The 21,693-nt window shown below is 39.1% G+C and overlaps 2 protein-coding genes across 4 annotated transcripts in view; one reads left to right on the top strand and one right to left on the bottom strand.

Annotated features, from left to right (window-relative positions):
• Positions 1-377: 377 nt before the first annotated feature.
• TRMT44 (tRNA methyltransferase 44 homolog) lies at positions 378-21,256 on the bottom strand. Its single transcript, XM_082282214.1, has 11 exons — positions 20,772-21,256; positions 19,136-19,253; positions 18,038-18,257; positions 16,754-16,822; positions 14,449-14,556; positions 12,986-13,057; positions 10,278-10,384; positions 9,475-9,658; positions 8,437-8,824; positions 7,475-7,591; positions 378-5,084 (listed from the first exon to the last, which is right to left on the bottom strand). The coding sequence occupies exons 1-11, from the start codon at positions 21,172-21,174 to the stop codon at positions 4,852-4,854; spliced, it is 2,019 nt and encodes a 672-aa protein (XP_082138340.1). The 5' UTR covers positions 21,175-21,256; the 3' UTR covers positions 378-4,851.
• ACOX3 (acyl-CoA oxidase 3, pristanoyl) overlaps positions 21,127-21,693 on the top strand; it is a 32,878-nt gene continuing 32,311 nt past the window's right edge. For 2 of the 3 annotated variants that reach the window (XM_082282213.1, XM_082282211.1), the window contains exon 1: positions 21,127-21,262. The gene's annotated coding sequence lies outside the window, so the exon portion shown is untranslated. The remainder of the gene's footprint in view (positions 21,263-21,693) is intronic. The other variant, XM_082282212.1, reaches the window with a different exon arrangement.

The following is a 21,693-nucleotide window of genomic DNA, read 5'->3' as shown; positions in this document are numbered from 1 at the left end:
AAAAAAAGTAGTTTTAAAACGAATTCACTAGTCTTATCATGTGTACATTTGCAAGTTCAATGAGACAAGCACATATTTCATTCCCCTTTTATTTGAAAGGAGAAAAAAAAGCCTCAAAACCAACCTTCTTCCAGCTTCTTAACCCTGACTTTGTCCAAGCCCACTGTAGCGGGTTTGGTTTTTAACCAGGTAGAAACACCAATTTAGTGCAGTGGTTTGGTCCAAAATACTCAATACTGTTTACCTTCTGTGAGATAAGAATTAGGAGAAATGCAAAGCAGGCGCCAAACTTGAAAGAATATAAAGTTTATTAACAGACTTAAAAGAAGAGAAAAAAAAATCATACCACACCTTCAGAACTCTTCTCCTCCCCCCACCTTCCTCCCTTCTCCCACTGACAATGTAAAAAGGCAGCCCTTGAGATGTTCAGTCTGTTTACCACTTCCATAATAACCTTGTTCAGTTCATTTGGGAAGAGGAGTCTCTCTTGCTCATGCTATGAAAACATTATCAATGTTTATGAAAACATATCAATAATCTCATTAACAATGAGACAGCCGCCCGGGTTGGTTCTCTGCTCGCATGTGAGTCCCTTCCCCCCCGAACTTGCAGCTTTTTCCCACAACTGCTTTCGAGGGTCCAGTCTTGAGCTACTGGGGTGCAATTTTAAGGCTGAGCCATTCAGAAACAAAAACTCTCTTCACCCATCTCTGGGAGCATTTCATCTCTAAGAACAGAAGCCCTTCTCCTTCCCTGGGAGCAAAGGGTCTTCCTCATCTTCATCGTTAGGACTATCTCTGGGAGCATCTCTAGGAACTGAGGTCTTCTCCTTTTCCATTTGGAGCAAAAGTCCTCATCACTTCCATCGCTCCCTGTTCAAACTTCTCATTAAATTACAGTTGGTTCAGCATCTGCCTATCTCAGCGCAGGTACTTTTGCTCACAAGTACAAGTTGAACGCTCCACCCCCCATATCTTCATGAAATTACAACGGGTACTCTGATGCATCGTAGCTTTACAACAGAATTTCACCTTTAAGCATCTCCTTTCTTCTCCCTCAGGTTTTCAGCTCTTCACAGCACTAAAAGGGTTAATCTCACCTCGGCCTTGCAGCTGGAATTTCGCTTATCGTTGTTGCTCACATGATCTCTGCTGGACAGCGGTGCAGCTTCAGCTCAATCTTGGCCACACTGGAGAGGGGGAGCTGGGCTGCTCTGTCTGCCCACAGCAGGGATGGGGGGTGGCTCTGCAGGTGGAACAGGGCCCATCGGCTCCAGGATGGCCGTGGCCCGGCCTGGCCTGGCCTGAGCAGGGCCTGGGCCGGGCCCTCTGGCCCCCGCATGGGGCCCGCAGCCACCTGTCCCAGCACCAGAAACGAGAGAGAGCTCTGCCTGGGGTTTGTCTATTCTTAAGTGTGGATCACAGAGGCAGTCAGAATTTAAGTGGCTTAAAGAATTGTCCATATTCAAACTGGCCAGCTGATAGGTTCTGTCAGGTCACAGAGGAAGCTGTAAGCACCCCTTTGCAAGAACATCACTTCCGAGACTATGCTTTGCTAACCCATGACACCCACCTAAAAGGCTCCACAGGTGAACTCAGGAAATCACTCTTTTCAAGTCAAACACATCCTATCCAAAGGTGAATTATCAGGGTAGACACCAGTGACTGGAAAATAACTGAAAGTCTGTTTTTCCTCTTAGCACCATTTGGAAATAACCTCTATCTGGAGACAGCATGAACCTAATTTTAGAGGGACCTCCTCCTCATCAAACATACCCACATTTACCATGTAAATACAAATAAGCATCTTGAGGAACTCTTCTTACTCTTGCACATAGCCAAACAAAGGTTAACTCAGGCAACACCGTCCTTTTATTACGTGGAAGTTTATACAGTTTCCTGGCTTTTCTCAACTCTTGCCCTCTCAATAAGCAAAATGTTTTTCTGATTCTTACAACAGTAACTACTTTATCAGCTGTGTTCCCTTTCTGTGCTGTCCGGCTTCATGACTTATTCTATTCTTTCCCTTAGTCCAGTGACCTTCACTGAACTACATCCAACATGCCCCTCAGTAGGTAATTCACCTCACCTTTTTTTTTGGAATGCGCAAATTCTGAACTGTCTGTAACACAGCACTGATTAGAGCTGAACTCAGCATGTGATATACAACACAACACTGGAGACCACAGCCACAGGAAAGGCTCAGAGCCCACCACAGCTCCAGGCAGTGGTAGGCCAGGTACCTGTACTGCTTAGCATATTGGATAATGTGGTACATGATCCATGAGCAAGATGCTGCTGCAATTATCAAGGTCAATGTGATCTAGCAAGTGCTGCTTCTTTCAGGATCAGAAGCAAAATGTAAAGGAAGAAGGGAGAACATGCAACACTTCAGTCAGTTCTTCGCTCTCATCCTGCCAATAGATTTAGACCCTGTTTCGTCTTCATGCAATGGACTGCATCCTGTTGCTCAAAGTTAGGGTGCAAGAAAAGTGGCTTTGGAACTGCTTTGAAAAGGGTTTCCAGGGTCATCTGTCATTTTTCCTCTGCTTTGTATTCAATTGTTTCCTTCCTTTCTTCTTCAGATTCCCTGAGCTTTTACGGAGTCCTCGCATGGTTTATTCACTCTCACCCCTAGATCTCCCCTGCAATCACTTTCTGTGTCATTGCTCCCACCTCAACATTTCCTCTTTAGTAACTTTTTTCTGTAACTTTAACCTTGCCCTTTCTTCAGTAGGTTTTGGAATCAAAGTCTCGTCTCAGTAGACCAGAGCAGAGTTTCCATACTATCAATGTACAAACTGGGCCAGAAAACAATCCCTTGTCACAAACCTTGTACAGCACATACTGAACTTTACAAGTACTTAACAGATATGAACTACAACACCAGTTCAATTATTGTCGCTGTGTAATAATTAGATTCACTGCTAAGTTCATAGAATCATAGAATTTGTTTAGATTGGAAAAGAACTTTAAGATCGAATCCAACCATCTACCCAGCACTGCCAAGTTCACCACAAAACCCTGTCCCTAGACGCCACACCTACTTGTCTTTTAAACACCTCCAGGGATGACAGAGTGATTCTACCCTTTCCCTGGGCAGCCTGCTCCAATGTTTCACAAGCCCTTTGGTGAAGAAATTTTTCCTAATATCAAATCTTGGTGCAACTTCAGGCCATTTTCCTTTAACCTGTCACTTATTACTTCAGAGAAGAGACTGAACTCCACCTGACTACAAGCTTCTTTCAGGTTGCAGAGAGTAGTAAGGTGCCCCTGAGCCTCTTTTTCTTCAGGCTAAAAAGCCCCCATTCCCTGAGTTGCCCCTCCACAGGACATATTCTCTAGACCCTTCACCAGCTTCATTATCCTTCTTAGGATGTGCATTTAACTTTAAAAGTTAAACCTTTTAAAGAAAATAATAGTCTACCAAAGAAAATCATAACCTGCTCAAGGTGCTAAACTTTCCTTTGTTATCTGATACACAGAAACTCCATCATCCCAATATTATTAAACATGTTTTCTACTTTTACACCTTACTTTGAAAAGAAAAAAGGAAAGGCCAGGTTGGATGAGGCTTTGAGCAACCTGATCTAGTGGAAGATGTCCCTGCCCATGGCAGGGGAGTGGGAACTAGATGATCTTCAAGATTGCTTCCAACGCAACTCATTCTATGAATCTATGACAGTGTACCCTACAAACGCCTAAAAGCCTACACCTATATCTGAAGTTTTCCACAATAATTTCCCAGAAAGTTGCTCTTGCAAACTAACCACTTTGAATCAACATAAAAAGCAAGGAAAGGACTATGAAATGTATTATATAGTATTACTGCATAGTAACATGGAAACAAAGCTGTCAGGCCAGGAAAGAGTGAAATCTCTCTCATTTCTTACTCCCAAGAACCACTGAATCATAGGAAACCATAAATCCTCCTGTAGAGGAACACATTCAGTGCAGGCAGCAAGGTGAGCAGCTGCCGTGTGAGCTGCAGGTTGAGCACTGGGTGGTGGCAGCTCCAGAGGCTGAGGCAGGCAAGGGGCTGAGAAATGCCACCCTTTGCATAGGAAAGGACCTGGGGACCTGTGGTACCACCGGACACTCAAGAGATGAGACAGGAGCCAAGGACCCCCAGACTTTGTGTGCTGAGCCTGTGAGGGTTTAAAAGCCCAGGGGTTCCTTTCTTCAAGGTCCCTCATCAGAGGCAGCAGCTCAAGCTGTTAAGTTTGTTGTTGCACCAAGTTTAAATTATTTTAAGGATTGAAACATGTGAGACTGTGCTATGGGAATCTTGGGCCCAGGGAGTAAAGGAATCTTGTCTGACTGTGTGAGTGTGGGGTGTGTAGGGAATCAAGCAGGGCAACCGTGGGCCCACTGGAGCTGCCTACTGTAAAGGAGCTTCAGTCCCAGCTCAGGTGCTGCGGGCTTGGCTGCCAGAGTGGCACCTGGATGGTTGGACAGACAAGTTTCCCTAACACTCCTTGAGAATGTGGAACAAAACAGGCTAATTTTCAGGGTTTGAAAATGCTGCATCATGTACTTTTGATCTGATTAAGGATCATGAGGAGTTTTGCAGGAAATCAAGTTTTTTAAACTTTTCTATGTATACAAATGCATGCTAGACAAGCCGTAACAAATCCAAAAATATATACGTACTTTACTATACCTATTCCCTGTTAATAAAAAAATAAAGAATTGGAAATACAGGAGAACTTGTAAACTAACTGCAAAATAAGATGCACAGAAATGAGGAAAATCTCTCCATATTGTACAGATGTTCACGCACTAGGCAGTCCCACACTCAGTCATAGATTCTGTTATGTACACAAGCCTAAACACAAGTGGCAACACTTTATTACCGTATATGTTTTTTCTTTTTAATTATCTGAGACTGCCTTAGCTCCTCAGTCCCATGAGCATATGGGCAAGCTTCAGAAGGTAAAGAACAACCATCAGGATGATGAATGAAAAACCAACAGAGGCGTGTTTTAAATGCTTCAGCTGAAAGGCGCCGTTTCACTTCAGGTTTAGTTTTACTTGGTGGTTTCTCCTTTCTCCAGTCACGAATATGAACTCTCCCATTTAGAACTAAGATTTAAAAACAAACAAAAATGCAGCTGTTAATAGACAGCCATGGCAATTATACTGGAAAAAATTGCAGTGACATTCTGTGGATAAAAAACATTCTACAAATGGATCACTCAGGCAAAACCAGATTTTTGTACAGAAATAGAAAGAAGTAACGAAGAAGTAACAACAAACTAAGACAACGTAGACACAGTATAAGTAAGGCTTGATTGATTTCCCTGAGAGATGTTTTACTGGGATGCTGAATAGTTTGAGGCACCTTCGGATCATCTTTGTAGAAGTTTGTTAGTTCATTTTAAATATAACAGTTGGGATCACTTAGACTAAAATCATCTGAACTTAGATTGCAAGTTCTGACAAAAGAAGTTTCAACTTCAAGAACTGTAATTTTTCCCCTGTTCATAACTTTATGATTCCACATTTAAAATGTGATTACCAGCAAGTGCCTTCTACTACTTTCACAGTTCACTGACCCAAAAACATACTGCACTGAGGAGATGACAAGTCTAATCCTTCATGTGAACCAACACTGAATTATCATTGGTTAATAAGGATTCAGCACTTTGGGTTTTTAAAATTAATTTGTTGTGTTAGGATCATGCCCACATTTGTGAACCTCCGTCAACTTCTTAAATGTACAAACAAAATAGATAAAAGGAAGTTAGCCAGAGTGTAAGAAAAAAATGGATGGCAAACAACAGTGAAAATGAAGAGGGAAGAATTTGCCACTTTTAAGTTGCCATGCTCTATTTTCATATCCTGCTTCAAACACACCTTCTGTATGACACACTTGTAGCTTGGGATAGTTAACCAATGCCATTCTGCATCCTGATAATTGCTATTCAAAAAGTCACAAGTCCAGTGAAAGCTGAATATCACACAGTCTGAACTGGATGAATTAATGTCTCCAGGTTTCCTTGTGATACACAGACAGACCTGAACTCATACTAAGCCAAACAAGAAGCAATTTCAGCTGAGCTTTAAAATCCCTCTCAAAAGATGAAGAAAAATTGGCAGCTATTTATGATCAAGCATAATTTTTCCCTAGGAAATCAGTCTTGTATTGGACAAGATAACTGCCACTGATCAGTTATTTTGAGACTCACTTTTTGTTCAGGGGGTGTGTGTGGGTGTGTGTGTGTGTACATCCGTTTCCCATGTTTTAAAAGAAAAATCAGTCAAGATGACAAAAAAGCTGTAGCCATGTTCTTCTCTGTCCTCCTGGGCATGAGCAATGTCCTTTCAGAACACCAGAAGTTTCTTGTTATGGTGATATGCTACTAAGGGAGAATCAAAGGGTCTCTCCTGAAGCCCTGGGGAGCATCCATGTGACGTAAATTACTGAGAAAGACTAGGATTAAGTCAGACCTTTCTTCACAGGTAATGTGCAAGCAGCCTCCAAGCCAATTTAAAACGCTCATTCCATTTACAGTGTAACACATTGCAAAACCTATTTCACCAATTCCTAATGATAGGGAACCAAATTCAGACACACAATAAACTCCATGTGACCAACTCTTTTTAATGGATGGCAATTCAAAAGGATTTCATAAGCCCAGTGTACAGAAATCTTTACTGGAAGCTAAACTTGCTTAACTTAACCACTGGCAACAAAAAGGTTGCATATGCAGGATTACTTGCCATGGATTAGTTGATCAGCATTTTACAGGAGACATAGAACTTTTAGGACATAAAACACTTTGAAATGTGGCTTTGCAGTAATACAAGATCTTCAAGGTTTTATCAGCATTAAAGCTGCTTCAAATTTCAGTTTTGCAAAACTTCACACTGACAAAAAAGCCCCAAACCAATTACACAAAACACACTGTCAACACATAGAACAACAGGGGAAAAAAAACCCCAAACCCAAAAAACTGCTAGCAGAAACCCAGCCAGACACAAAGACCTGCTACTGAGTTCTTTCTGCCATGCTACCACAAGCTACATAAACACATCAAGCCTCACAATTATAGGTTCTTATGGAAGCTAATTTTGTTTTATGTCAGCATTTACACTTTGGGGCTTGGTAAGCCTCAGTTAAATGCTAAGCCTCAGTTAAATGCTTCAGTAAAATTGCTCTGTATTTGACAGCCTCAAAACCATCAGTACTTCATAGGAAAAACAAAAAAAAGCCACTTAAACTAAAGGTTTGTCTGTTCAGATACAGTCAGTGTAGAACATTTTGCTGATAGATGCTTTACCAATCTCATTCCTAAGAGCTTACTAACAATATCTTGGAGCAATGGGCACATAAAGAATATTCAGCTTTCCACAAAGGTACAAAAAGCATTTAAAAAACCACCACAATGGTAATTTTTCAGTAAAGTTTAACTGCATATAGAGGAGATAAAATAAATGATTAAGGAAAACAAAACTCAAAACTCCTTTACCTTCAAATACCTGATGATTGCTCTTGAGAAGTGTCTGCAGGCCTCCGTATTCACTTTTCAGCTTTTTTAAAGTCTCTTTATTTAAGTGTTCTGCCACTTCTCTCAAGGAAAGGCTTTCTGGAATAAAAAAACCTAGAGTTATTAAAACTTTTGTATATAAAACCTTGACTTCTATATAAGTAGATTCAACTTCTATATAAGGTAATGATTAGGAGCAGAATGTCTGAATTATCTACCAGTACCACAGCAACGTTTTTCTCACGATATGATGTACGATATATTTTATATGTATATTGTCTGTAAAACAGCAGCTTCCATTTTACAGGACTCAGGTCAGAATGTCCACCATAAGACACACTTTTTATTTGCTCTACTTTTTTTACAATACCATGTAAATTGCAATAAGCACTGTTTATAAGCATGTAGTTAGAAGACTTAGTCAGTAACATATGACAAACTACACTGAGTAAATAATAAAAACAGATAAAGAAAAATGGAAAGATGATAGTAGTGAGAACTGGCTGCTTCTACAATTAACAGCAACTTAACATTCTTTTTGTTCTTAAGACTAAACTAAAAGTTCCTAATCATGTTGTAACCTAATGGCACTTCGAAGCACTTCTTACACAACTCTTACAGAATTATAGCTATTTATTCTGTTAATATTCTAAACCACAATATTCTCCCCAAATAGGGTAATGTTGTAGAGTTGTGGGTTTAGTTTGGTTTGGTTTAATAAAAATGGATTCTGTAATAGTATTTAAGTGTAAACCAGGAAAAAACCTCACACCAATTTCAAAATATTCTTCTATGTGCAACAAAACACAGTAGGAAAAAAACTACCTTTGATTGTAACTGTACTGTTCTCAGGGTTTCCTAAAAATCTATTCACAAACATGTTAATTTGCTGGAAAAGACATGTTCTACCAGCTAAAGATAATGTAAAGGAGAGATAACCTCACCTCCTTGATTCCAGGTATTCGTATTTCCACCCTGCATATTAGAACACGATTTATGGGGGGCTGCATTTAACAGCAACTTGGCCACATTGAGAACCACTTCATCTACAAAATCCCGAGGGAGGGAAGCACAATTTCTGATTTGTTCTACTTTTTCTCTGGGTTGAAATCCAGGCATCCAGATTGTACCAGCTGTCTCAGTCTCATCTTCAGGAGGTTCTGAGCCCACTTCACACAGACTATCACAGTGATCCTCATGCTTAAATCCAACCCGTTTGTCACACGTGGCCACAGCGCAGGTCTGACGACTGTTAATAAACTGTGTAATCTGGTTGTCAATCAGAGCATGTTCTGCAGGTGGATAGGTTCTGCTTTTCCCAATAAAGCTGACCTATTTTAGCAGAAACAGGTAAATCTCTATTAGAGTCCCATACTTACACCCAGCCCCACAACCTCCACATGTTCAGGCAGGCTTCTCACTACCTATAGGACAATTCAACACCAACTGAATGCTCGGTAACATCTGAGGGGTTTTTAATTCTAGTTTTTGAGTATTGGTGCACCAGAAGAAATCCGGTAAACAAATCAGAATCCATCATGTTATACAATCACACAGCAAAAATATTGTTCCTGACCCTCAGATTATTTAAAGCTGGACACCTTTTCCTACTCTGAGAACATTTTACTTTGAATTTCACTGGACATGAAAAACAGCAAAATTAAGTACAAAAATGCAAGACAGGCAGCTAGAAAAATTAAGGCAAAAAATAAGGTTTTTTAAGTTTTCCATCATATATAGTGGCATAAGAGAAAATCATGAAATCTTTCATTCTTTTCTGTTTTAGGACAGTACCTATAACATTAGGAATAGAATTCCCAACAAAACAATAAGTATTTTTAGTCTCTTTTCAGAGCATACTGTATCAAGTAATGAAGCTTACTATGGTCTTACCTTACAACAATAGCAATGAACAAACATCCATATGCTTCAAACAGAGCAGATTAAAAAAAAAGACAAAATCCCACAGAGGCCAAAATTACCCTTTTTGTTGATGGAATTCTAAGGCAATCTTCTTCCACATGAAAGCCACATACAAATCCCACTTGGGCAATAAAATCAAGATATTCTCTGTATTGAGTCTTCTTGCTTTGTCTTCGGCTATATTTTCCATGGAAATCAAAGAAGCAGCACGGCAGCACAAAGTAGCAACATGAATAGGAAGACCTACAAGAAGGATAAAAACCTGCTGAACAGTAAGTTATTTCAGAAAACAAAAAAATTAACAAATAACCTATCAGATAAAAGCAATAATGGAATTTTTTATTATGCAACAAAGCTTCATGCAATAGTATTTATAACTTCCTCTTTCAGTAGAACTATTAGTTTAATCAAAAATACCATTTCACAAAGTATTTGCTGTAGGAAACTACTTTGCCAACTTAGTTTGCAGAAGTAAATCTCTAAATTACTGTTGCTAGTTGTAAAGAGGGCAACAGCTCAAGGGAAGGCAGAACCACAAGCTTTTATTTACAAGAACAAAAACACAACAAAAAACCAAGGAACTGTTTAATGTATAAAGAATTAAAATACAGTTCTGGTTTTTCAACTTCAAAAGCAAAATGCTGCACTGAATTCTATGAGAAAGTAAATATGGCATGTGTGCTTCTCCACAGAAACATTTTGTAAAAATAATTAAATTGCAACAAAAGTTGCCACTCTTACAAGCACAACAGCTGTGGAACCAAAACAGTCAGTTTTTACCAAGCTCACATAGGTAATTATAGGGGGTTTGTTTTGTTTTTTTAATTCCTTCCATCCCACTCCCCCACCTCTGCAAAAATACCTAGCTGCAATTACAGGTACCCATGGTGTTAATTCATCTGAATGGTTTCCTATGAGCCAGTCAGTATCTGGGAAGAGATGACTGTCACCTGGAATGATTGTAGCTTCCTAGAAAACAAAGCAACACAGTAAGTTAATCCTATCACAGGTTTCTTTAATGGATTTTACAAATACAAGGTGAATGAGCACCACAGACACCAACAATGTTTTCCTCTGGTAGCAATTTTTTATAGCTACAGAGTAATTTAGCAACAAACACCCACAAAACATTGGTCAGAAAAGACATGGAATAACAACTCTGATTAAGATATCTAGCATTTCAATATATATAAACAAATATCATACACTGAACTGTGATTTCTTGCCAATCTCCTTCTGCCACTTGTATGCCTAAACTCAGTTTTTCAGAAAGTCACTTTATTTGCTGTCTTGCAGCCTGTAGGACTCACACAGCAATTCATCAGAACACAGCTTCATTGTTATTTTTTCCTCCTTCACAGATGCTGCCCAAATCAAATCCTAGTACACAGAACACCACTATTCACACGCTATCATTCACATATAATAAAACAAATAGTAACAAACAAACAAAAAAACCTGCCAAATAAAACAAACAGGATGAATTCTTCATCCAGGCTAAATTCAAAAGTATAGAGTGCCTCTAATGTTTGTGCCTCACTAATATGTTTTCTCACTTTGAATTAAGTTCAGCAAAGTACTGAAAGATGTTGATACCATGCAAGTAGACACTCTTCCCTGAAAAAGTGTATGAACATTAGAAGAATTATTGGGCAAATTCGAAAAAAGTTTTAGATTTGAATTTCCACAGACCCTCAGGAAAAGTTCTGAAAATGATGCCCATAATCTCTTTTATATAGAAAATGTATGTTTTAAGAGCTTAAAATTCACATATATATGCAAAGCAGTATCTATATAGGAATTAAAGAATAAAACAAAACAAAACTACTTATTAGGGAAGTCAGACTATCTTGGTTACATTCCAAATCCATCTTAAGGATCAATACTATCGTTCACTTAAAATTTCTCACTCTAAATACTACATATCATTTTTAGATATGTATATACATTTCTAGGTAATGAATGCAACAAGCTTCTTTTTGGCAGATTACTAGATGTTAAATCCCCAAGTCTTTGGTAAGTGTTTTCTTAAGGTTGATTAAACATGTTACTCATATTTACCTTTCAGGTTTGATCATTCAATTTAGCCATAGCATGAATTATGAGTACCACACTGCCCATTTTGACAGTCACCCATAATCAAATTTGTCTTCACCATGTCTGACAGCAGTTTGGAGATACAGAGTGCCACCTGTTACATCCATTTACATTGTTAGCATTGTACTGAACATCACAGATGGCAACATCCACCCTGCAACTCATGCTGTAAGTAAAGATCAAAACAAAATTAGCTTCAGGGGTAACAACAGGCTGTGAGCAGGTGCTTTTCCTTCTGTGGCTCTTATGGCTACAGGAGCCTTGCAAAACTATTTCACCCTCCCTGTTCACTGTCTAGCTCCTTCCAGCATAAATCATCACTTTCCCCATATGCATGTATTTTTATGTATTTTTATTGTTTCTTTCTGGGCAAAACCAGGCCCATGTAACACAAAGATAAAGAGACAATGCTGTTCAGCATGATCAGATGTGACCTAATGCAGTACAACAGGAATGAAGGAGCACCACAGCTTGATGTTTTGGGTTGTTTGTTGAAGGTTTTCAGTAAGAACTGCTTGCAGACTGGAGCAAAGGAATATGGCAGTTTTGGCAACCTGTACCCAAAACGGCAGAGTGGCAAAGAGAAGGCTACACAACACTGAAATCTTCACCTCCCATCTGCGAAAACTGATGTTCTTTCACTAATTTAAGTGTTAGCATTCAAAGAGATGTTGAATGAACTTTAAAAAATACTACTAGAGAATAACTACAGTTGGAAAATTATTTTACTATATGGGAGCTGACAAGTTTTGAGAGAACACAGTGAGAAATTTTAGACTCTGCACAACAAGAAACCAGGAACACCTCATCTCCAAAGGGCAACTGTTCATTGGCACCATGCTTTAATGAGTATCAGATTAAGAATGCCTCGAATCAAAGTGAATGTTTCTGTGCTCAAATTATTCATAAAAACGCTAACATGGAACTTGAAATATAATCCCTTTTTCAGACTCATTCTCCTGTTCATTTTTAAAAGCCATTATTGCAATTATTTAGGTTGGCTCCTTTGAGGTTCAACAACAATTTTGTCCCCAAAACAGAACATAGCACTAGAAGGTCAGAATCACTTTCAAGAAAATACCCAAAATTTTGAGTGGCTTCATTATCTTTTATGAACTAGTGGTGCAAACAAAGTTGCTTAATATTGATGCTCCGTTAAAAAGCAAGCTTGTTTCACGGTGTGCATGTCTGTACAGGCAGTAAGAAATCATGCCAGCGGTTCTTGGCTGAAAAATAAGCAAGTTGCAAATACATATGCAAGGGTACAATACAGTACTTTTCTCATAATTCCCATTACAACGTACTTTACAGACCCCCAAGGGACATGGGTGGCATCATACCAAATCCATGGGTCACTTAGACAACTGTCTGTAACCCAGCAGGTTTCCTTACACTTGCATCAATACAACCTGAAACAATGAACAAATGAATAAATGTACGTATCAGTAAGACTGACATATATTTCCATAATACCTCTAAATGTGTCTCTGGTCCATACATGTCCCATATTTTTCTTCTCCTCACATCAATTCCTCTGCCTGAGTGCTGAAATATTTGAACAACAAAAAGTCAATTGAAATACTACTTTTAGCAGAGATTTTCAAACAGGCTCAGTAGATGTACATATTAACATTGATTATTTCATTTATGCTAAAATTTAGACACATAACAAAAACCAACTTTGCCATTTCAGGCAGAACCTGAATTTTAATTCCTTTCTTCCTTTTGAAATATGACAGGAATTACAAGGAAACCTTATGAATATATCTGGTTCAAAATATTATCTGGGCACACCTATGGAGACTGCTCTTGAAAATCTGTATCTCTACAAATGTAAAAGCAGAGGTATTGATTTTTGGTTGGTTTGTTTGTTTTTAAAGTATCAAAACCTTTCAAAAGGTGAGTACTACTGCAGCGCCCACAGGGCTCAAAGAAGAATGCTGCTCTAAGCAGTCCTTAGTGGAGAACCACCTTTTAACTACTGAAGACCAAATACTTTTTCCCCTGTTTGAATTAAAGGGAAAAGGAAATAGACTGGAAACTAAAGCAAGAAATGAAGAATGTGTAGTATTTGAAATTCAAGAACCTTGTGCAGAACTAAGCAAATCGATTATTAAAAAAAGGCTCATAAAACTCTCACACAATATTTTTTTGACAGTCCATGTTTGTCAGTACTGAATGAATGAAAAGTCCACAGGGAAACCAGCAGCTTTCATTAGACAAAATTTTTCTGGCCACGCAAGAATAGAAACCTTGTGTTAGGAGAACTTGGAACATTTCCCTACGCCCCCAATGACATCTATTTATCTAATAAGAGACCTTCTTTTCCTCTATAAATTTTCCCATGTTCTCCCAAAAGTGGAAAATGCAATTTTCTGGAACAGACAGACCTAACTTCAATGGGTTTTGTTTAGTCTCATTTTTTTGTTCTTGCTATTTCAGAAACTATGCCTCAGGAAACTGAACTATGCTGTTGACACATTTTCACTCCCAAAAGTACAGTATGTTGTTAGGCATTTTCAATTAAGAAATCTTATATATCTTTGAAAGGATTGCTTTCACAGATACAGAAAAACATTTTCAGGACATCACAAGAAGAATTCAGTCTGGATAAAAATAAGTTCATGAACACATCTTGTGAGAGAGAATCTACGTCAAGTTGCCACATTCCTTTTTGCATAATTAAATACACCATTACTTTTTCCTCTTAGTTTCTTACCTCAGAGAAAATAGCCTTGAATTTTAATAAAATGCACTAATAAAAATAGATAAATAAATGAAAGGTTTCTAGTGCTCTGGTACAATTTTCTGTTAGTAATTAGAGTGACAAAATCCTATTTCAGCAACATGAATTAATTTATTTTTGGCTATTTGCATGCCAGATAATAGGAAAGCATCTAGTTTTTAATCATTATTTTAAAAAGCATTCTATTTACCCCTTCATTGTTTAGAATATGAACCAGCAGACCATTTCCACATCCAAGATCTACAAATGACTGTTTCTTGGTCAACCCTTTTTCCTTTCTCTCTTCTTCCCAAAGAATCTAAGACAAGAAAACAAAACATATTAGACTTCTGCTCTCAAGTTTCCCTATAAGAAAGCATCAAAGGTTACTGGAGATGAAAGGAGAAAGCTGGAAATGCAGATGTGACAGAAAACATTCACCGCACTCACAGGTAAAATAACTTTAGAGAAAAAAAAAGAAAAACCAAAACCAAAAAGCCACTGTTTATGGCGTGGAAAAGCAATCATGCTGCAAAATATCAGTAAGTTTCTAACTGCTAAGCACATCCTCCCCTCCCTTTTGAGTCACTGGGAGTTGAAATTAATCAGGGCTTTACCACTCAGGGCTAGAATGAGCATAAATGTAAAATAAGTTACTAAAACAATGGGTGCAAGAGGAGAACAGTGCAAGAGAAGTATCAAGTAAAGTTCAAAAGTGTCTCTGCAAGTAACACCACAGATGCATTTATATCCACTGTATTAAAAAAAGCACTGATGGCAGAGCTGAAAATAAATATTCTTTGTAATCACTCGGTGATATACTGGTACATGTAACACCCCTTTTTAGAGAACAAAGCAACAGCGTTACTTAGCAAGTTAACTCCCCCAAATTCTACATCAGCTAAGGGACTCCAAAGCTTTTAGCCAAATTCTAGTCCCTGATCTGTACATAAGTAGCTACTTTTACACAGATATGTAATTCATAATTAACAAGTGGATGTTTCTCTGCAGAGCATGGATTAATCTCTATCACTTTCCAACTCTTTTTCCTTCAATGAAAAGTTAGAGATCACACATTCATAACTCTGCACTCTGGTTTTTTACTATGACTACCAAAAACCCTGAAGAGTATTTAACTATGAAAATTAGTATTTGTAACATTGTCATTTTTGAATATCAGTTTTGCTAGAGGGAAAGAAGCTGAAGATAAACATAGCCTGATAATTTTATGGATTATGTTTTTAGATTTACCAATCATTGCATGTGGGTGCACTAGGCAGTATGCTAGAAATCCCTAATTACCTCCTTTACAGATCATACCTATCCTCCAATTCCTGCAGAGTTTTTCGCAACACAAACTCAACAGCTACTCCCCTGGGGATGCCCCTGGACAGTGGGTGGCCTCAATATGATTGCAGAATAAAATTAGGTCACATGTAGATGCCACAAATCCATAATAACTTAACGTTGAACCTGCCTGCTCTTAACCACTTGTGTAATGTACTTCTAAACAATGAGTTTCATACACCATCATAGAGATACCTGAACATTTTGCAGCAGGTTAGGTTATTAATACCATACTTTAAGTTTTCATTTATGTAAACTCTATATTGAATGACATAAATAACTTTCTGAAAACTACTGATATATTAGCTAACACATAATCACTGTAAAACAACATTCACATGTACAAAAATGCTATCACTCCAGAATTTTCTTGTGGCTACAACTAAATTCCTAATTTTCAACATCGAATATTAAGACAGTGGTAAAAATGGTAAAGATGAGTCTATTACATAGATCTTTCCACAAGCCAGTATCTAAGGTTCTAAGGGGTTAAATACTTAATTATCAAAATAAATTAGTCCTCAATGAGTACTCTAAATGAGCTAACTTACTTACAAATAATGATTTAGGTAAGATGCTACAAGTATAGTTCAAGGTAGACATGCTCTTACCACACCCTGGATGGCAGAAAAAAATATATCTGTGCCTACATAGTGACACTATATTTTAATGCCTTTTAAAAACCTGAAGTTTCTAGGAACTGCAGGTGGCAGAAGTTTCATAGAATCTTAAGCATGTAGGTGCCTGAGAAAACTGCAACAAGCATTTATCTGCATTCCTAGCATCTACAGCTGGCCTTATTACATTTGAAGATGGGATCTGAGCTGAAATTTTATCAGGGAAAGGCATAGCAGTGAAAAACCTTTAGTATAAAATGAACGAGCAATAGAAAAATTTATAAAACAATCAATCCTAATCTCCAATTGGTCCATTTTACGACTTCTACACCAGTGCTTTTGGCTTTCTCACTTAGAAATAAATAAATCTTGTCTATGTAGATGATAAATTTTCTGTGACGGAGCACTGAAAATCTTCATCATATCTTCACGAAGAAGTTTTTCTTTACTTATAAAATGATCTTCTTTAGAGAGGTCCTATTACTAGGAAATAGAACCTTACAGCATTAGTAATTAGTGGTAAATTATTAATTAGGTAAAGCAGTTCCCTACCAGCAAGTAAGTGGCAATGGCAACATCTTCATAAACAAATTTCTCAGGATCTGTCACTTCAGGCCATACCTTCAGGAAAAAAAAATTGATTTAAAAGATGGATAAAAATTTATTTTCTGCATCATTTGAAATAACCTTAAAAATGCTCAGACATAGCAATTTGGATACTTATTCACTTCAATAGGTTTCTGGACTTCACAGATTCTGCATTTTAACCTCATTAAAATATACACAGAGAATATAAAGACTCATTGGTTTTGTGAGTCACATGAAAGAATGATGGTGTAAAGAATGTCTGCTTTCAACCAAACAATAAAGTTTCTAAGAACATTTTGGCTCCATGTGTACAGGTTACAAGTAAACTGCTGCCTCTGTTCTGTAACAACCATGGATCTTCTGCTTAACTTTCTCACAAGAAAAATTTGTATCTTATACCTGTGCAACATTGACAACATGAACATTTGAGAATTTCATTTCACAAGGGAACAGACCTAGAATTATCCTGGCACAAGAGAACATGAAGAATCAAAACCTGAAGTAGGAAGACAGAAAGCGCAAGTATTATTCCCAAGTGTTACTTTGTAAATAAAGAATTGAAACAAAGACCGAAAGGCTCAACACCACCAATTCTACTGCAGAACTAAAGATTGAATCACTGCTTTACCCAAAAGTCTAATTCTCCTCTCCTATGTATCTCCCTGTTAGTACGGAAATATTAACAGTAAAACCTTTTAGCATCTTCATTTTATGTTTTACAAAAGCATTTACCAATTTTTTGCTTGCACCTAGAGCCAAGTTTGCAATAACACAGACATTACTTCATACAGCACTCTGTTGCTCTTCAGGATCTCCGGGACAAGAAAAAAACCATTACAACACTGCTCCTCTAACTCAAACACATAGTAAGATAGTATCCAAAGGTTTCAGAGAAAGAGGTGTTTTATTTGTGCCTTCTAAAATGTGGATGACTATTTATACCACTGACCTACTCCTTCCTTTTTATCACAAGTGATACATCCTGAAAAATGCCTAACTCCTCCAAACATTTATAGTGAATTTGGCTCTAAATCCTGCTTTTCCAATTAAATTGTTCCAAGTACTAAACTGTTTTATTCTCCATATATACAAAAAAAAAAAAAAAAGCAAAACATGAAGCCAAAAAACATATATTATAATTCAATTGCTTCTTTTATTATAAAAAAAATATACTGAAAGAAGCAGCTTCATTACACAAAGTAAACAAAAATGGAAGGATAATATTACTGCATTTACTGCTAAACTTACCTTTACCATCACTTTGTATTTTTCTTTGAGGTCCTGATAAACCTTGCTGTATTTTGCTACTGAAATGAGTGAGAGTGTACTTTTAAACTCACTGGGCTTTTGCTCCACTGACCATTTAGCCAGTTTGGACAAAAGTTTGTTTCCAAGCCATGCTAGTTTCGGGTACAAAATTCCATCTGAAAACCAATCTTCTGGAAATGGAGCTATAACAGATATGGACCTTAAAAACAAACAAACAAATAACTTATATATACAGTACTGTATAAATACAGTATTTCACTATTTCAGCCATCTCAAGGACAGAGAAAACAAGGATTAAATGGAGAAAATCAGCAGATTGGCGATATAAAACTAGACTGGAAAATGAGTAAATATGTAGAGAAACAAAAGGAAAATAAATCAGTGGAGTTATTGAATCATGAAACAGTCTCCCCTGAATTTGGTAGCTCATTATCTCTCAATTCAAACACTGTACATAAGAGTCCATGCTGCATTTAACACAATGAATGAGGACTCACATATGATGAGCAACCTGATTTCACAAGATAGCCGAACACTAAACAGCATAAGTCAAGTTATGAAATTCCTGAAAAATAACAGGAAAATTTCGGAGAAAAATATATCCATTGTCACAACTCGTTATTTCATAATCTCTAACCTTATTCAGATTTTATTAGAGCTACATCCCCAGATGCTCAGGACCAAAGTGAATGATCTACATTTCAGTGACTGAAGCTCAGTGAGTTTACAGCAACTCCAGTTTGACCCTCACCCTTATTAACACCCACAGAACCTTTCTCACAGGCACTGCTACGCCCTCGTGATCACAGGAAGCATATTTTTTCTAGACCACACACAGGTACAGTCAGGTACAGTCAATGTATACATTCAAAGGTGAAACAGGTTTGTTTTACCTTATTCTGAGTATTGTAGATGTTTCTTTTTAGAGAACACTATGCACTCATATTACACCACTACTGTAATTTACTAATCAAGCAAAAAATTATAAAATCTAAATTGCCTACATACCAATACTAAACCATTGTGTGACTCTTACAATAACTTACTGTTTGCTTCCTCTCTCACTCCCACACTTACCATTCCTCATCTTTTATGTGTTTAAGTTGAATTTGATAAATATTGCACTTTTTAACCAGGTATTTTCCTTCACTGTTTTCCTCCAAAGGCAGAAAGGTCACAGTTCCGTTGTAAGCATCTGAAAAGATATGCAAACAGGAGATTATTATTCCATGGTGCAGCCCACCCTGGTTAGCAACAAAATTAACTTCTGCCCGCAAACCAGCGAGGCGAGATCTAAGACAACAGAGGAAGAACCACAATGCTAGGAACATACCTGCTTCTTGGTGTTCCTGACATCTCAAACTACTGGATCATTTAAATTCTCAAAATTTAGCATTCTATTGCATGATTTTTCCAAAATATCTAAGGCTGACCAGGAGCATTCATTTTCATCAAATCTAACTATTTTAATAAAGTAAAAACTAAACAATAAGATTTTCCTAGCATATGACTGCTGCTTTTCAACATCCCACAGAAAATCCATAGTCCTGGGAAGCAGGTGTGTATGCAGTATTACTCCATGCAAAAATTTAAAAATCTTTTTATCTATTGTGTACCTCTGGGCAATTTCTTCAGAATAACTTACTAACTTCTCAGTTTTGAAAAAATGGTTTTTCAATTACCATCAAAACAAACATTCTTGCAAGTAAAAATGTTGTACTGGCTACATAATCAATTTTCAATGGACTCCAAAATTTTCTGAGACAAGAAAGAATAATTAGCAGTAGAGCAAATGTTAAGTCGTGCTGTCTTGTCCCCTCCTTAGAAATTCCACCTCTACCATTTTTTAATTGCAAAAAAATTAATTTTAAAAAGTCCCCCAGGCTTTTTCTTAGAGATAGGCTCTCTAGATGCAGCTCAGGAGCATCTTCCCTTAACATCAAAACAAAAAATAAAACTGCAACATATACTTTTTTTTTTGAAGGCTCCGATTTTTTTGAAGTTATCAGATAAGAATCCTAGGCCACAAGAATATCCCCAGTCAGCCCCATAAATGACTATATGTCTTTCTGAATTATAAATCGAATTGCTTCTAGAATTGATTCTTTTCAAAACATTACTACTAGAATTTAACCCGTATCAACATTTTTTCCAAAATTTATCTTGAAAATGGTGTCAAATTCTACCCTATGTAAGTTTCTTTATATTAGCAGGATTTACTGCAGTGTATTATCATCATACAGTGTAAAAAAAACCACCCCAAAACAAGAATAAAAAACAAAAATCCAACAAAACAACTTGAGCTTCTTTCTTGAAAGTCGATACAAACACTTCCACTTGGCCAGGCAGGTGCCATAGCTGCCTATTCTTTACAGTAATTCTGCATTTCCAAACACTACAGCCACTCCTTACAAGCCCGTCATTAGGTCTGCGCTACGAGCAGCGTTTGCGTGCGGGCAGCTTACTCACGACAGGAGCTCCTGAGTAGCACAGGAATTTGACCTCTGTAATTTGTATTTCAACTGCTGAAACTTCAGTGCTTCCTAACGCAACAACGAAAGTACACCATCAGGACAAAATTCGTTCCCACAAATACGGGAGAAAAAAGCGGCATTTCTCTCTGCCAGACAGTCTCTGAGAGGACAGGTCTGCGACAGCCCCGGCCCCTCCCACGGAGCGCTGCGGTCCCGGCCTCCCGCCCGTCCCCGCTCACCTTGCACCGCCAGCTCCAGGGCCGGGGGCGCGGCGGGGCGGCCCCGGGGCAGCAGCGTCCTCAGCACGGCGCGGAGCTCGCCGGGCCCGCCCCAGCCCGTGAGGGGCGGCGGCAGAGGCAGCTGCCCCTGCACCTCCCTCCAGAGCCGGCCCAGCTCCGCGGGCCCCGCGGCTCGCCCCTCCTGCCCGCCGCCGCCCACGCCAGCCCTCCCGGCGGCGAAGGATGGAGATATCTCCCCACCCTCGCCGAGTGGCACCGTCCCCTCCGCCTGGACAGCGGCGCCGCTCAGCCGCCTGTTGGCCACCTGCGGCTTCTCCAGCCACACGCGTACTGCCGCCCAGAAGCCGCGGGGCAGCGCGGCGCCGCCGGGGTCCCGCACGGCCGCCGTCCCCACCAGCCCCATCCACCGCCCGCTGCCGCCGCGCCAAGAGGCGGAGCGCGTCGCAGGCTGCTCCCGTCAGTTCCTGAGGCGGAGACGGCGGCGGCCGCAGGTACGTACTGGGTTCTCTCGGCCCGGTCTGCGGCTCTGAGGCCCCAAGTGCCGCAAGAGACCGCTGCGGTGCTGTCCTGCGGCTGAAAACACGGGGAGCCGCCAGCTCCCAGCAGGGGGTGAGGCTGGAGGGTCGTCAGCGGATGTGCAGCTCTGTTTGGGGAAGGTCTGTGCCGCTGTGACCGCGGGTGCGGAGCAGCAGCGTGAAAACGCCTCCTGAGGGCAAACTCTACAGCGGGACGGCTGGCTGACAGTCAGCCCGGCCCATCAGGGAGACGTCTCGGTACACTTTTTTTAGCAAGTAACAGTACATTATGTAGTCTGTTTTTGCCTTGTCTGAGCAGAAGCGAGGCCCCGCCATGAATTTGGGCCGCTCGAACGGCGGTCGTGCGATGAGCCCTCACAGGGCTCCTGCAGAAGCGCTTCGTCCCC

Source organism: Coloeus monedula, assembly GCF_965178545.1.
Source record: "Coloeus monedula genome assembly, chromosome: 5".
NCBI classification, from domain to species: domain Eukaryota; kingdom Metazoa; phylum Chordata; class Aves; order Passeriformes; family Corvidae; genus Coloeus; species Coloeus monedula.
Note: the sequence above shows the minus strand (reverse complement) of the source record. Positions and strands in the feature narration are given on the sequence as shown.

Bases quoted from the DNA above. Each gene is read 5' to 3' on its own strand.
- TRMT44 (XM_082282214.1), bottom strand. From the start codon at position 21,174: ATGGGGCTGGTGGGGACGGCGGCCGTGCGGGACCCCGGCGGCGCCGCG. The intron at 19,254-20,771 runs GTGAGCGGGGAC...ATATCTTTTCAG, and splicing joins CCTGGAGCTGGCGGTGCAAG to ATGCTTACAACGGAACTGTG. The intron at 14,557-16,753 runs GTAGGGAACTGC...TTCTTGTCTTAG, and splicing joins CCATTGCCACTTACTTGCTG to ATTCTTTGGGAAGAAGAGAG.